The sequence below is a fragment of the Oryx dammah genome, unplaced genomic scaffold, assembly GCF_014754425.2.
Source record: "Oryx dammah isolate SB20612 unplaced genomic scaffold, SCBI_Odam_1.1 HiC_scaffold_29, whole genome shotgun sequence".
In the NCBI taxonomy this organism is placed as follows: Eukaryota; Metazoa; Chordata; class Mammalia; order Artiodactyla; family Bovidae; genus Oryx; species Oryx dammah.
In genome coordinates, this window is record NW_024070213.1 from 87,075,103 (window position 1) to 87,091,081 (window position 15,979).

General features: G+C 54.2%; 1 protein-coding gene across 3 annotated transcripts in view; it reads right to left on the reverse strand.

Moving 5' to 3' along the window:
• Window positions 1-15,979, reverse strand: part of FMNL3 (formin like 3) — a 52,810-nt gene that overhangs the window by 9,985 nt on the left and 26,846 nt on the right. For 2 of the 3 annotated variants that reach the window (XM_040234032.1, XM_040234031.1), the window contains exons 2-9: window positions 11,073-11,156; window positions 9,876-9,956; window positions 9,531-9,607; window positions 6,196-6,279; window positions 3,063-3,215; window positions 1,756-1,864; window positions 1,495-1,571; window positions 1,068-1,161 (exon numbers count right to left, since the gene is read on the reverse strand). In XM_040234032.1, coding sequence (XP_040089966.1) covers window positions 1,068-1,161; window positions 1,495-1,571; window positions 1,756-1,864; window positions 3,063-3,215; window positions 6,196-6,279; window positions 9,531-9,607; window positions 9,876-9,956; window positions 11,073-11,156 — 759 coding nt within the window. The remainder of the gene's footprint in view (window positions 1-1,067; window positions 1,162-1,494; window positions 1,572-1,755; window positions 1,865-3,062; window positions 3,216-6,195; window positions 6,280-9,530; window positions 9,608-9,875; window positions 9,957-11,072; window positions 11,157-15,979) is intronic. The other variant, XM_040234033.1, reaches the window with a different exon arrangement.

Below are 15,979 nucleotides of genomic sequence, written 5' to 3' on the forward strand. Positions count from 1 at the left end.
GGTGGAAGACGGGTGGAGGCCGAGGCTGAGGCAGGACGCTGAGGTCCTAGCAGGGATGCAGGAGAGAGGCTGGGGCGCAGGAAAGCCCTAGAGCTGAGAGGGGTCCAGAGACTCCGCTGAGCCTCTGGCTTCAAGGAGGAAGAGCCACTTCCTGGCCTGAACAATGGATGCTAGGGAAGAGGTCCAAAGAGGAGGAAGGGGTGGGACCAGCAGCTGCGGCTGGATGTCGAGGAATCCTATGTTCAAGCAGATGGGGGTTTCAGAGCCAGGCCCTGGGGCTGGGGAATTCCAAGTAGGAGGTCCCTCTCCCTTCACCAACAACAGCCCCCCCACCGCCCCAGGAGAACCCCTGCTTCTCCTCCCACAACAAGTATAACTGCCTTGGGTACGACCAGTGTGTTCACTGCCTCTGAACCACCCAGGGTGCCTGTTAAAGCACAGATCACCAGGCTTCCCAGGGGTCCAACCGTTTACCAGGCTCTTCAGGTATTCTGAAGGAGATCGACCCTGGGATTTCTTTGGAAAGAATGATACTAAAGCTGAAACTCCAGTACTTTGGCCACCTCATGCGTAGAGTTGACTCATTGGAAAAGACTCTGATGCTGGGAGGGATTGGGGGCAGGAGAAGAAGGGGACGACCGAGGATGAGATGGCTGGATGGCATCACTGACTCGATGGACATGAGTCTGAGTGAACTCCAGGAGTTGGTGATGGACAGGGAGGCCTGGCGTACTGCGATTCATGGGGTCGCAAAGAGTTGGACACGACTGAGCGACTGGACTGAACTCAGGTATTCTGCACAGTGGTTTAGGACTGCGGGACTGTAGCCCTCAATGAGGGCATCCTTTGCTGGCCAATCAGGGGCATCCCCAACATAAGATCTAGTAAGACTGAAGACTGGCTTTGGGTTTAAAAAGTAGGGGGCAGACCACCTAGCTAAAAGCACTGGGCTGTTAAAATCCCCAGGATGTGTGAGATCACAGGAAAGGGTGCTTACCTACCTTGCTCCCGTATCCTCCCCACCAAACACACACACGCACACACACACATGAATGTAGGGCACTGACCTCTTTGAAATTGTCAAAGGCAGCGAGAATGATTTCGTGACCTCCTCGTACCAAACACACAGCTGCCAGGAGCTCTAAGACAAGGGCTTTGGTCCTAAGGGGTGGAAAATAAACATGAATACCCTAGCCCCTGCCCTGGCCACGACACAGTTCACTTGCACACCTGTGTGAGTCCTTTCGAGAGAACAAAGACAGCCTCCGTGGTGAAGGAGAAGGTGTGGGCTTGGGAGAGAAGGCAGGGGAGACAAGCTGGCTCCCCTCTCTCAGCTGTGAGGGAAGCAGAGCACTCCTCGAGCAGAGAGGAGGGGGCCGAATTGAGGCACTGACCTAGGCCACGGGGCCCAAGACCAGGCAGGACTTCCAGACAGGGACAAGCGGAGCCCCAATCTCCAGGGCCCTGGGCAGAGAGGGGAGGAAAGGAACTCACCTTGGATTCTTGTTGTTGAGACTGAGCGCAATCTCATTGACAGCGTGAGGGTGGGACATGACCAGGTTGAATCCATACTGCAGCAAGGAGAGAGGACAGGAGGGGAGACGGTGATGAGGGGAAGGCAGGCCCCAGCTGCAGCTCCCTGACGGTGGCCCCACCCGCAAACTCATCCTTTACAAGCTGGTGCCTTCCTAGCTCTCCTGGTTGGGAGACCAGGTAGAAGGGGCAGAACGCCCGCGGCCAGTGCTGTTGCCTTACCTGGTAGTTCATGATGGCTCTGAGACAAAGGATACACACGTGGACATCATCCTTCTGGCTCACCAGGCGGGAGTTCTTCAGGGCCCTGCGCCCAGGGAGAGTGCTGTACCTGGGGGAGAGGGGGCTTCTGGTGAAGGGTTGGGGGCATGCAGCATCACCCAGACAGCAGGCTGCCCCCCAGCAGCAGGAGCAAAGGGGGATGGAGGCCCTTGCACCAACAGCCCCGAGAGAGAAGGTGCAGGGGGCAGGTGCTCCACTGTTTTCACCTCCCTGGAGCAGGTCTTTGTCAGTAAATCTCCAGGACCCCAGCCTTAAAACCAGTGCCCAAACCATCCTAAGCCCAGAGCTCCTCCAAACACAATAGGAGGTGTGAAGGCCTTCCTAGACCTCAGGACGGGTCCAGGAGACATCCATCTGAGCCCTCCTTCCTCCTCCGCCCAGTCACTGCATCTTCTACACGTGCCCTGGGGCCGGGGCATCTTGGCTCCTACCCCATTTCTAGGTCCTAGAAAAGACAGAGCAGACTCCAGAGGCTACAAGAGGGCTGGGGCTAACTTTGACTTTGCCCCCAGTGATGTTTCATGGGAAAAAAAGGAAACACAAATGGTATCTGGTCATGCATGACGAGAATGATGAGCAGTGTCAGGGGCAAGACCCAAAGGAGACAAGAAGAAAAGCATGGCTGAGAGAAATCATGGAAAGGGCCGCAGGGCCCAAAGGGAAGCCTTCCTCTGTGAAGGGGCTCTGAGAAATCATCCAGTCCATCCACCTGCATCCGGGCAGGACAGCTCTTCAGCTACTGCAGACCAACACAAATACTGCAGCCTTGGAGGAAAAAAGGCCTAAAGGAAGAAGTGAGGGAAAGGTGAGCAGCAGCAGGCTGGTAGGGGCTGGTCTCCGGGCAGCTGATGGAGCAGAGGGAAACACACATGAAGGCAGGTGCTGGACCAGCCGGTGAAGACCAAGGAGCTGGATGAGGACAAGCCCTGCCCAGGGGCCTGGAGGAACAGCAGAGTGAGAGTGAGGAATGGAGGGGCCCCCAGAGAGGGGGAGACGAGAGGGGAGGGCTGGAACCCCAGAGGGGGTGGGCACAGCCGAGGGGGATGTACTTACCCAGGACAGATCGCTGGGCAGAGTCAAGGGACAGAGAGGACAGACCAGAGACAGACTGGCAGGCAGAGGGCAAGAGAGCTGAGCCTGGAAGCAAGAGTGAAGGGAGGCGCGTGAGCACTCACCGCCGTTACCCAGGACCTGCACGGATGGGGGCGAGGGTGGGAGGCAGGCGGGCAGAGCGAGAGCACACATACCGGAGCACAGACTGGCGCGCAGAGCGAGCGAGGCTGTTGGTGAAGGGGGCTGACAGGGCGCTGGGTGGCTGCAGGTCCTCGATAGACCTGCTCCAGGACCGGAGCTTGTCAAACGCACCATCGTCACCACTCTCCAGAGCCTCAAAGTCAAACCTGGAGCAGGAAAGGACACACATGCACGCACACAGGAGAAATTCAGTGCCAAGCCCCTGGCGGGCCCACCCCTGCCCATTAGACCTTGAGGGCCACGAGAAGCAAGGGCAGCCAGAAGAAAAAGCAGAACCGGGCAGCAGAGACCCAGCCCTGGCTGGGAGAGCCCCTGGCACAGGTGTGCTGAGCAGGGCAGAGGCGGCATGGGCCATGCCCAGGACGGGCATCTGAGGAGATGGGGATGCTGGGAGACCAGCTGCTGCTCCCCACTGGCCAAGCAACTCCAGGAGTCACCTCCCATGGGCCTGAAGGGACTCGGGGAGCTGGTAGTCTTTCTGCACCTCCAGCCATAGACAGGACATCTCAGAGAAGCCATGGGTCCCCTTGACAGCCCGAAGAGCAGCGGTGGGGAACTGGGCAATTGCAGGTACTACTAGGCAGCCAACAGCAGCTGCTGGAGAAGCCTCTCAATGTCCTGAGAGGCCTGGGTGGCAACAGCAGCTGCTGGAGAAGCCTCTCAATGTCCTGAGAGGCCTGGGTGGCAACAGCAGCTGCTGGAGAGGCCTCTCAATGCCCTGAGGGGGCCTGGGTGGTTCTGGATTATGTTCATGAGGCAGGTCTGAGTGGAGGGGGCTGGGGTTCCTGATGAAGCCAGAGAGGGACAGGCCTCCATGTTCAGGAGGAACTCCACAGTCCCATCCCAGCACTGAGTTTTGATGGCTGGGTTCTCCATGATTCTACTTGAGGTTTCTAGGTTGTCCTGGCTCAGAGGCTCCTCGCGCTGCAGCTTCCCTTGGAGGAGGGCAGAGGTGTGAACTGGGGTCCTTAGTCCCTAAGAGAGTTGGGACGGCTTCTTTGTCACTTTTTGCTTCTCGGACCAACTGTCTTCTACAATCAGCAGTTTGGGAGTGTGGCCAGAGCAAAGAGAACAGCTCAAGATGATGAACCCACAGGGCGTTCTCCCTTGCAGGTCCCCTCATTGGATCTCCCCCTCTGAGAAACAAGCCCCACTCCCCTTTCCTGTCCTCTTCCGTGAAGAGGGTCACCCAGGACAGAACGAGCATTTCCAACAGGCTCTTTAAATATGCACAGCACCAGGGTCAAAGTCACAGAGGCCAAGGCTTTCTGAAATAGGAAGAGTATCTGCAGATGCCTGAATGTTCCCAAGAAAGGAGGAGCAGACGTCAGGATCCTGACGGTCAGATGTTTGACGGGGCTTTCAAGCGGACCTCGGAGGAGTCTCCAGGACAGGGAAACCACTTGCCAGTGCCCTCCCTCCATTGAAAATAGTATTCCCCACTCCAACCGCACTCTGGGACGTTCAGTGTACAAATAAGTGCCTTGACTCAAACTCTATTTGGATTCACTCTTTTCCTCTCAACCCTTCCCAAAACACATACTCTTACCTACCTTCTGCCTGCCCTGAGTCTTTCTTTTAAAAACACAGTCAAAGGTACTGCCATGGACACTATAATACTAAGGTTCCAGGGTATTTTGGTTTCAAGCAGCTGGAATTTATTTGCTTTCCAAACAAGATAGGCTTATTTGGAAAAATGATCTACATCTTTTACTATAAAAGCTCTGAATTATTTTTTTTAAATCGCTTCAGCAAATATTTTTCATTTCTTTCTATAAAAAGAGTAAGTTTTTTTTTTTTTTTTAAGGGACAGAAGGATGATGAGGCTTGACTTCTGCAGGGATGGGAATGGGGAGTGGGTCACTCTTGGTTTTAACAGGATGACCTGGTAAAAATGACTAAGGCCAAACCCAGGAGGGGCAATAGTTCCAAACTCTTAAGGAGGTGAAGGGAAAAACCTGCTGAGGAAGGAGAATGGCCCAGGGCAAGGACGGCAGCAAGAAAAGTGAAAGTCATGACTGAGGCGGAGTCCCCGGACTGAGGAGTTCCCCAGGATGAGGGACTTTCAGCGCTTACACTGGGGCAAGTCATGTGGGGAAAGACACGGGTGAACTGGGATGATGGGTCACCCGAGGGCTCTGGTAAGTCTTGGGTACAGGTCTGCATGTGTTGGTCACGCTGTGAATGATCAACATAATCCCTCTTTCCATATATTTAGGTAATTATGGTAGGGAAAGTGAAAGTGAAGTCGCTCAGTCGTGTCCGACTCTTTGAGACCCCGTAGATGGTAGCCTACCAGGCTCCTCCATCCATGGGATTTTCCAGGCAAGAGTCCTGGAGTGGATTGCCATTTCCTTCTCCAGAGAACACTACCTTAAATAACAACAATTAACAAATAAAAAGTGGCTACCACAGTACAGCCTATGTTCCCAATACTACAGACTGCTTTACACACAACATCATCTAAGGCTTACAGCAACCCTGGAGCATGGATCCCCTCTCACATAACAGGACTCAACAATCTTTCCAGAGGTCACGCAGATAGTAAAGGACTGAAGAGACCCACGCCAGGCTTTGGCTTGAAAGCCCTCGTTCCTTCCACTCCCCGCCCCAGCCCACGTTGCCTTTTCATCTGTGTTAACTCACTTCCAGCTGCCTCCAAACCCCCACCTGCTTGAAAAAGGCTCCTGAATGCTTCATTTTCAGTCTGTCAAAGGTCATGCTCACTGCTTCTGGGGTGTCATGGAGAAACCCCCTCACAGCTGGAGACCTAAACTGGCTTTGCGAAGACCTAGCTCTCCCAAAGTAAATGAACCCTGTGGGGGTCCTCTCTCCCAAAAGCCAGGACACCTCCTTGGGCAGCTCCCAGCATGGAGTCTGGGCCTTCTGGGTTAGGATCCTGAGCTGCCCTTCCACAACTTGCCTTCTGCTCCCCAAAACGCACCTTCTACTCCAGGCACCTGGCACTCGTCACTGACCTCAAACAGCCCCGTGGCCACCTGCCCGTGCCCACACTGTTGCCTGGGGTTCCCATTCCACCTTCACCACTGGCAGTTCCAGTCAAAGCAGAATGGGGCCGTGTCCTACCTCACTGGTCCCCCTGCCCTGGTCCCAGGTGATACTCACATGACAGAACACTGAGCAAAGGATAGGTAATCCACCAACACGTCCAGGCCTTTGTTTTCGTCATTCAGAAACTCCCGCACCCACCTGCAGATAAAGGAAAGATAGTGGAGGAGTCTGCTAATAAAGTGGGTTGGGGGGGGGCAGGAAAAGGTGCCTCTGTGAAACAAAATCCCCTCTTGGATCCTCTGAACTCAGCACCAGGCTGGGAGAATTCTGAAGATCAAAGCCTGTGGCTGACCCAGCCACGGTCATGTCATCTGGCTGGACCTCCCCTAGGCGGGGGAGCCAGAGATGGGGAGAGATGCAGACCTTCCAACACCATGTCAGCCCAACCAGCCTTCAGGAGCCCCTCCTCAAGAGCCAGGGCCCCCACTCCATCATTTTCTGGGTTCCTGGTGTCGAACACGAGGCTGGGCACACCTTCCTGATGCCACATTTGTGGGAGGAACTGAGGGTTACACAGAGCATTTACTGCAGTCCTTGGACAGAGCTGAGCCTGACGGAAGCTGACAGGTCCCCAAACTGGTGGCACAGCAGGTAGAGAACTCGCCTGCAGTGCAGGAGACATAGGACATGTGGGTTTGATCCCTGGGTCAGGAAGGTCCCCTGGAGAAGGAAATGACAACCCACTCCAGTATTCTTGCCTGGGAAATCTCCACGACAGAGGAGCCTGGTGGGCTACAGTCCATGGGGTCACAAAGAGTTGGACACAACTGAGCACCCCAACTTAACCGAAGTCTCAGTTAAAAGACACGCAGGGAGGGGCAAAGAGAGCTCTGGAAAAGAGGCATCCCGGGCCAAAGGGCTCTCCACCAAGTTCAAGGAAAGGTATTTTGGGAAGCAGTGAACAGAGGGATACGTGGGGTTTCTGTGTGTGGTCACGGGTGAGACTGGCAGAATAGGAGAAGGATGGGGGAACAGTCAGGAACTCAAGTAATTCTGGAACAGCTGTGACCTCTAAGGGACTGAACCTGGGAGGCAGGAAGACAGACAACAGACCGGAGTACTTCTACCCTTCTGCCTTCAAGCCTTTTGAACTGAGACATCCCTGGAAGGAAAGTCAGGAGCAAGTCCCAGGATTGTTACAGGACAGGTTCACTCCTGTCCTGTAGACACACAGGACCCCAAGAGAAAGAAAACTCTCCGGATGAAACCCTGACTCTCCTGTGCCCTCTTCACTCTGAGAGTCTGGGGTTCTTTCTAGGCCAGCTGTGCCGAACAGCCCCCCAAGGCCGCTTCTCCCCCACAGCTGGGACACCAGCGCCATGTTGGATGGCCACACCCGGGCTGCAGAGAGAGGCCGGGCCGAAGCGCCAGGCCCGGCAGAGATCTGGCAGCAAGCTCTGGCGGAGGAGGCTGACTGACACCGGAGCTGCCTGAAGTTAGCTTCCTCTCTGGGGGCCGACAGGCCTCCCGTTTCCTGTCTGTCTGCTCTCCAGCTCCCCCGCCCCCTTCTCATTTCCTGTCTGAGTCTCCACTGCTATTTTCGGGATCTTGACACTTTGAGGAGATGTCAAAGGGCACCTCAGCAAGGCTGTGAAACCAACACAAACCAGGGGGAGGAGGAGCTGGGGTAGCTCTGGAACCCCGCTTCCCAGCCTGTCCCGCTCCAGGCCCGAATCCCCATCTTCCAAGGTCCTGGGGCGGATCAGGCTGCTTCAGAGGCAGGATCACCCTCTTGCTACCTTGCCCTGGGCTCCCACCGCCCTGCCTGACAGCCTGACACACTCTTCCTGCCCAGAAATCCAGGAAGCGTCCTGGCCTTCCCACATAACTCCACCAGGGGAGCACAGTTCAAATGACAGGAGCTCCTCAAATGCCAGATGCTGAGCTGCTCCTGGGAACCAAGGACCCGGTTGGGATCTCTAGCTTGCGTGCCAGCTGCTGAGAGGCCTGGGCCTGGGAACCACGCTGCTCTGGCCTCAGAGCCTGGCCGATGGCCAGAGAGGACGGCAGCAGGTAGAGGCGGAAGGCTGGGGAGACCGTCCCACACTGCTCCACAGCCCTCTCCGGGGAAGAGCAGAGCCCCCTCCTCACGCAGCAGGACTTGGTGAGGAGGACGGGAGGGCATGAGGGAGGAGGAAGCAGGGAGGGGTAAAGGCCCTCCGGATGAAGGCAGGGTGGAGCTTGGAGCTGTCATCTGTGTCGTGCTCTCACACGTGGGGCAGCTGATGGGCCACTGCAGTTTTTCCTTCCTTGAGCTTCACCAAATAAAGGTGAAGGCTGAGGTACACATTTCCTAGCTTCAGTCCTCAATGTGTGGCTCGTGGCTTCATGGATGAGGTGTGAGAGCCAGCTCTGACCACCAAGCACAGCGACTGTGCCAGCAACTATCCCTCTCCTGTTCTCTCCCATGACTGCAGGAGGCAGCTGACTGCATTCAGGTAGCCTGCACTAGAAGCCCAGGCGGGACGGGAAGGGAAGGCAGATGATGTCATTTGGCTCTTTCGACTCCGGCTTCTGGGGCTGGAACCTGCCCAGCAACCCCCACCTCCACCCCAGGCTAGACTTCTCACCCCTGTGAGCTCTCAATGAGCAGGCCAGATTTGTAGTACGGCCTGCAGCTCTCTGTCACAGTGAGGTCCCGCACTGTCCTTTGTGTACACACACACACGCTTGCTCTCTCTCTCATCCTCTCACTTTCACTATATTTACCCTGGCTGGTTACAGTTTTATGAATCCAAGACTGTAGCTCTTTCCCTGTATCTCACACATTAGACCTGTGCCTGCTCAGCAGGTCCTGGGTCCCCACTCCTCTGGAAAAAAAAAAGAAAAAGACTCATGTAGTTTCTAGGGGCCCAGGCCAACAGGTTGACAGGACCTGGGTCTGGGATTACAGAAGACACTCAGCATCTGGTCCACCTGCTTCAGATCTTCCCTGATGTTTCAGGAAGCTGATTCTGCTCATGAACTAAAATTGTCTTATAATCAAGCAAATAGTCTTCTGGGCACCAAACAGTCCACAAACCAGGTCTCAGCAACCCAATGCAATACATTCCCCCATTCCCAGCCTTCTCTGGGCCTCCCTTGGCCCAGCCCCAGGCCACAGGCAGACTCCAGTCTCAGCTGCTGTGGGAATGTCTTCCACTCAAAGCCACAGACTGAGGACCCCAGGAGAGGCCTCAGGCTTGCCAGCAGCATCCAGTCAGCAGCTGGCAGAGCTGAGGGGGAGAAAAGCCAGAAAAGGAACAGTTTGAAGCCCTCTGGGGAACCAAAAGGCATTCAAAAGGCAGCTCTGCCCCACAGCAAGGAGATAAACAGGCAAACTCTCCTCAGTGCACGCCGGGTCCTAACTGGCCAGGTGGAAAGGCTCTGATGGTCAAAGTTGGACTCACCCAATGTGGTTGGTCCGCAGTGAGATCTCCAGCTCTCTCAGTACTTTGGTTGACTCCTGCACTCTCCTCCTGAATTTCTGTGAATGTAGGATTCTGTCACTGACGGGGGCCCCCAAGTCAACTTTACAATACAAGCAAAAGGGGCAGAAAAGGAAAGGGAAGGCACTCAAGAGGGCGGTGATGGTCCTTCCATCTGCTCCCAGCCAGCCACTCCCCCACAGCCCAGAACACAGAAGCCCAGCTCCTGCTGCTCAGAACAGTCCTGACCCACGCCACAGGGCTTGCCCCTAAATCCCACAGGACTGCAAAGGACAGCAAGATGGGGCTACCTGCTTCGCACCTCACCTTCCGAGTTACGCTGGGGTCCAAGAAGCTCTGGAGTTTCTGGATGTACGTGTGGGGAGGATTCTTCACCTGGAATCGTTCCTGTGAGGGAAACACGTGTGTGCGCACAGACACTCAGGCTTCTGAGAAGAGTGCTGAGGAAGCAGGGCGCCCACAGTGTCTGATGTGAGGGGACTCCTTAAGCTGTCACCTGGCCCTTAACATCCCCCACACCGTAAGTTCCCCTCCGTGACTTATCCTCAGGTACTTCTCTGCTGCCATCTTCTCCTCCTTCGATGAGTAACTTTGAGTTACTGAGTAGACCCAGTAACCTTGAGTCTAAAGTAATTTTCTATGTTAAAAATTAAGAGGTTGCTTGCAGCCAGGCCTGTCTGAGTTCAAAAACTCATGATTTGTCATCTTCAAATGTACGGAGGGGAAAAAGCAAGGCCACAGGTGTGAGTTCTTGATTCTAATCTAACTGAAAAATCTCTCTTTTCTCTTCTGGCTCTAAACACTTTCATGTAGAAAGAGCTTCCAATCCTCACATTCTGAGATTTGGGAACAGAAGACTAGAGGACCGGGGCTTCTCATCCCTAGAGGCCTATAAGTAATGGGAAAAAGGCTGCTATTCACCAGGTCTGGAGCAGAGTGAAAGACAAATGGCGCTTTGGATTCGTCAGCCAGGCACAGACCTTACCCTGGTTGGAAAGGCAGAAACAAGCTCTGCTGGGGAAACCACCAAACTCCTCCACAGCAGACCTCACAGCTCAACAAACCTCACTGGGGAGAAATCAAGACAGTGCTTTGTGGGAGCTTGAGGGGAACTTGGACTACCAGCCTGTGTCTGTTCAGTTCAGTCGCTCAGTCATGTCCGAATCTTTGCGACCCCAAGAATCGCAGCACGCCAGGCCTCCCTGTCCATCACCAACTCTCGGAGTTCACTCAGACTCGCGTCCATTGAGTCAGTGATGCCATCCAGCCATCTCATCCTCTGTCGTCCCCTTCTCCCCCAATCCCTCCCAGCATCAGAGTCTTTTCCAATGAGTCAACTCTTCGCATGAGTTGTGTGTGTTAGGAAAGTGCTTTTAGAAGAGGAAATAAGCATGGGCTGAGGCCAAGACCAGGCCAGGGTTCCTCAAGGGACCCCAGGGCTGTGGTTAATGCCCAAGGCCCTGCTGCTGTGCCCAGCCTCACTTCCGGTCCCAAACCCTGTACCTGGTCACAGATGAGGTCCCACTTCTTCTCATTGTCGTACTGCCGCAGGAGCCGTGCCTTGTCGGGAGGCAGGTTCATGGAGCTCTGCGGAGAGAACCTGAGTCAATAGGGCTGACAGGCTTTCCTCACGCCTGAACCCTCAGGTTTCACCCGACATTCCATGGCTGAATAGAAAGGCTCAGAGGGGCACGATCTTCCTGTTTCCCCTTCACGTTTGGTTCAGTTTGGCTGAGCAGCGTTTTCCAAACCACAGGTTGTGGAATCAGTGTAGTCAGTCAAGAGTAACTTTATTTTGAATGAGAATGAACAGATTAAAATAGAACAAGAATTTAAGGTATCAGAATTGATTGCAATTAGGAAGTATAAATAGTGTTTCACAAAGTTTTTGCTTCATGAATGAAACACACACACAATATAAGATATGTTTCTTAACATGGGACGGGTCAAAAAAGTTTGAAAGTCACCAGTCTAAAGTGACAACATCAATCAATTTTCCCCCACAGCCTGAGAGCTGGGCAGGCTTCTTGTACCACACATCCCCCCGGGTGAATCCTGAGCCACCCATACATAGCCTGTGCAGATGCTGCAACTCTAACCCTTTCCTTCACATCCAGGACACCAAGAATGAGCAGAACATCAACATGAAGATAACTGCTCAAGCTTTTAAGGAAATAGTTTACAAGATTTCAGTACTTTAATCATTTGTGCTGATTACTTATAACACAGCTCCCAATTATTAAGACACAGTGAAGTGTCCCAGCCCCTCACTGAGACACTCTAGCTGAGAGTACAGGACAGACGAAGGGTCATTTTATTTTGTTCACTACCATTTGCTGAATGAATACAGGAACACAAGTGTTTAAGTGAAGGAAAGCCAAGGCATCCAGGGGCAAGCACCACCCAGACCAGCAGCCCTTCTCTGCCCTCCTTAGCCCTCCCCTCCCACTCCGGCCCAGCCAAGCCCCGCCTCTACCCAATCTAGCTGCCTTGGCTGCAGGTCACAGTAAGGCCTTCCTCATCTTCCTCTCCCTTACCTACTGCTCCAAGCTCAGCTCTAATTTCCAGGTAAACAAAGCGTGACCACCTGGCTTATCTCTGTTGGGTCCTTGATATCCTTGTCCCTGGGGACACAAATTGTATGTGCCCGGGATCCTGAGGAGTCATACCAGCTCTGAGTTATTCCAAAACCAGCAAGAGTATCCTGGGAGTAGGCTCTCTGTTTTCTAAGAAATTGAAAGAAAATCCTTAAACATCATTTATTTCTGTTGCATGTATCTATTTATTAGGTATTTATTTACACACATGCTATTAAGCCAGTTGTATGCTCAAGGACTTTCCAAGTGGTGTTAGTGGTAAAGAACCCGCCTGCTGATTCAGGAGACACAAAAGATGTGGGTTTGATCCCTGGATCGGGAAGATCCCCTGGAGGAGGGCACAGCAATCCACTCCAGTATTCTGGCCTGGAGAATCCCAAGGACAGAGGAGCCTGGTGAGCTACGGTCCATACGGTCACAAAGAGTTGGACACGACTGAAGCGACTTACACACACACACACACACACACACACACACACGGTCATCTAAAGGACTGATTGTACGATTATTCATATGATCGCCAACCCTTAATCTCTAACCCTATGACAGGCACCAAGTGGAGAGTAAGTTGACGGTAAACCTATGGTTAAGAGGTCCCAGCTGTGGGGCTTCCCCAGTGGCTCAGTGGTAGAGAATCCGCCTGCCCATGGAGGAGACACAGGTTAACAATCCCTGATCCGGGAAGATCCCATATGCTATGGAGCAACCTAGCCTGTGCACCATAACTACTGAGCCTGTGCTCTAGAGCCTGGGGGCTGAGCTGCAACTCCTAAAGACTGTGTGCCCTATAGCCTGTGTTTTGCAACAAGAGAAGACACTACAATGTGAAGCCTGTGCCCTGAACCAAGAGAGTAGCCCCTGCTTGGTGCAACTAGAGAAAAGCCTGAGCGGCAACAAACATCCAGCACAGCCAAAGATAAATAAATTTAAAAAAAAACAAACAGGTTCCGGTTCTGAGCTCTGGGCCAAGCTTCTGGCTGGAAACAGGGTCATTATGGCTCGAAAAAGGAAGTGGAGTTGGGATCTCTGTTCAAGTGTTTAGAAATGGAAGAATTTAGAAACCCAGAAAAGAAGAAAAGAAGGGGAAGGGACCACCACGTCACCCCTCTCCCCATGGTTGCTTCCGCCCTGTGAGTCTGCCTGAGCTTCCACAGGGAAGAGGGGCTAACCGAATCCGCCCCACTGCCGATGGAGCAGGCCTGGCCGGACAGGCAAATAGAACCCCAGGTGTTCTCTCTGGGACCTCCCTGCTAAGGGCCGATCTCAGTGTGTCTGTGTGGCCAGCAGGACAGGAGCAGGAGGCCACCAGAGAACAGGGACCGAAGACCAAAGGTGGCCTGGAGCAAGTTCTCCCACCTAAGCAGGGCCAGGCTGCAGCCCGCAGAGCCCGTGGGACCAGGTCTGGTTCTGGCTCTGCGCACGGCCTGAGGTGGCTTCACTGTCCTCTTGCACCTCTCTCCCTTGTCTGCGCCATGAAGGCAGAAAAGGGTAGTCTCCCCTGGAAGCACGTGACTCGGGAGGGGGAGGGAGAGCTCGTCGCAGCTGTGGCAGACATCGCATCCCGTCTACACCAACTTCCTCCCTCAGCCACTGGGGCCTCACACTTCCCCACCAGGTGAACCACTGAGAAAACGTCTGGTCCTCTGGGGCTTCAAAGACGAAGCAGGGTCACCACCTCTGGGAACTCCAGCCTAAGAGCATGGAATAGGAACCTCGGGAAACTGGCCAGACTTTAGATGCCCAGGAGAGAGGGATGCCAGCAAACAGAAACCAGGGGCAGGGGCGTGAAGCAGCTCTGACCACAGGCCCACGTCCTCCGGTCTAGAGCTCTGGGTGATGCTTCTGAGCAGTGAGGGTAGTTTCCTCTCCTTTGTAACTGAAGTGTGATGGGGAAGAAAGTGGGTGGGGGAATTCCCCAGCCTCCAGCACTCACAAGAAGTCAGCCATGGACTGTGGGGGGTGGGAGCCACCCATCACGGGCAGGGCCAGGGTTTGGCAGTTTTCTCCCCGCCAGGCCATGGCATCGGGGCCCCTGCTTCCACCAGATACTGCGTGTGAGGCCAGCAGGGCTCAATGTCCTGAGGAAGGGCAGCTTCCTGAGTTCCGGGGACAGCCAGGGAGCAAACCTGCCAACCTTCCTTCCGGTTTCAGTCAGAGGTTGCTTCCTTGACATTTTTCTTAGACCACAGGCTCTCTTGAGGCAGAAGCCGGGCTGAGTTCTTGCTAACTCCTCTCTGAAACCCTCACTGAAGAGAAAGGAGACTCAGCTGTTTTGGAGCAGAGGACACTGGATGTGGAACCAGCGAGCTCCAGATCGACTTGAAGCTCTTCAGAGTCATAGAACCTCAGAGAGCTCATTCACAAAACGGAGATAATCTCACCACTTCACAGGGTTTTATGAGGATTAAATGATAAATACTTTAGGTCCGAGTAAGTCTGGAACACTGTGGGTGTTCAACACACTTCCCTCCCCGCTCCTCCTAAAAACCCTGAGTGATGCTCTGACACCCCAAGGACCTGCCCTCTCCCTGGTTGTCCTCTATTCCTGCCTCTGTCCCTCCTCCTTCCGCTCTGCTTCCCAACACTCTGAGGACAGAGCAACCCCTCACCCCTGCTTTGATCCTTCGCTGCTAAGACAAGGAGGCAGTAAAACATCACTGTCCTTGGGGAGGGAGGGGAAGACTCCAGGGAGACGGGAGAAGAGGAACTCAGACTCAAAGCAACTCTGGGACTGATTCCTAAATCAGAGGGAACCAGCCAGAAGTCTAAAATAAAAACCTATAACAGGAAGAAGCAGAAAGGGGTGGATCTGATGCTTCTCCAGCAAGGCGGCTCTGGTTTACGGCCAGTTTGAGGCCAGGCCAAGCACCCTGCTTAGGGGCCAACCCCTTCCATGGGAGCAAGGACCCAGTCCCCGCAGCGAGGCTTCCTTTCTCCCCACACGACCCTGTTGGCCCCAGAGAAGCAGAGGAGTGGGGAGCTGGCTCTGGTCACAGAGGTTCCTTTCCCTTTCCTGCTCTGCACCCCCAGCCAGTTAGCCCCTCCTCGCTTCCTTCCCACCGCAGGGGAAGGGAAATGCCGGTGGGGCTGGAGTTTCCTTCAAAGCTGTGGGTCCTGTGCTGGGACTCACCCCTCCTCTGCCAGTCTCCTTGGGCCAAGCCTGGGGAAAACCCAACAAACAGAGATAGGAACCACCCAAAATTCCCAGCTGCCTCTACTGGTCCTAGTCAGTCATGATAAATTTCAGGATCAGAGGCTAAAATGGCATAGCTCCTCTGAGGAGAGACAGAGAAAGAGAGAGAGATGGCTGAAATGTTCCTGCAAAGGGGATTCTGGAGACTTAAGGAAAGGCAGGCAGGGGCTGTTCATTTTGAGCAAATATAGAATGTGAGTTGGTGGTTTTCTTAATGTTTTCCCTCTCAGAACCACCTCCCCACCGAGGCCCTTATGGCTGGCCACTTCTCCCTGGAGTGGTAGCCGCAGTCACCATGCTCAGCCCATGGGGCAGGGAGCCCTGGGAAGCTGAGTCTAGATCCTCCCCAGAGGGGAAATGAGGTACTGTCCCAGGCACCACATGCTATTGAGCCCTGGCCCCTGGTCACAGCTGCCAGCAAGTCCTCACGGGCATCTGCAGATCAGTCCCTTATGCGGATGGCAGAGGAGAGGTGGTGAGGAGGTACGAGGTGTGGGAGTCCAGGAGACTGCTGGAGGAGCAACTAGAGTACCATATTCCCACCAGGAGCCCCTCACAAAGCAACATCTCTGCCCCCAAGTCAATGGAGAAGCAGGTAACACTGAGCACAGAGGCCCACA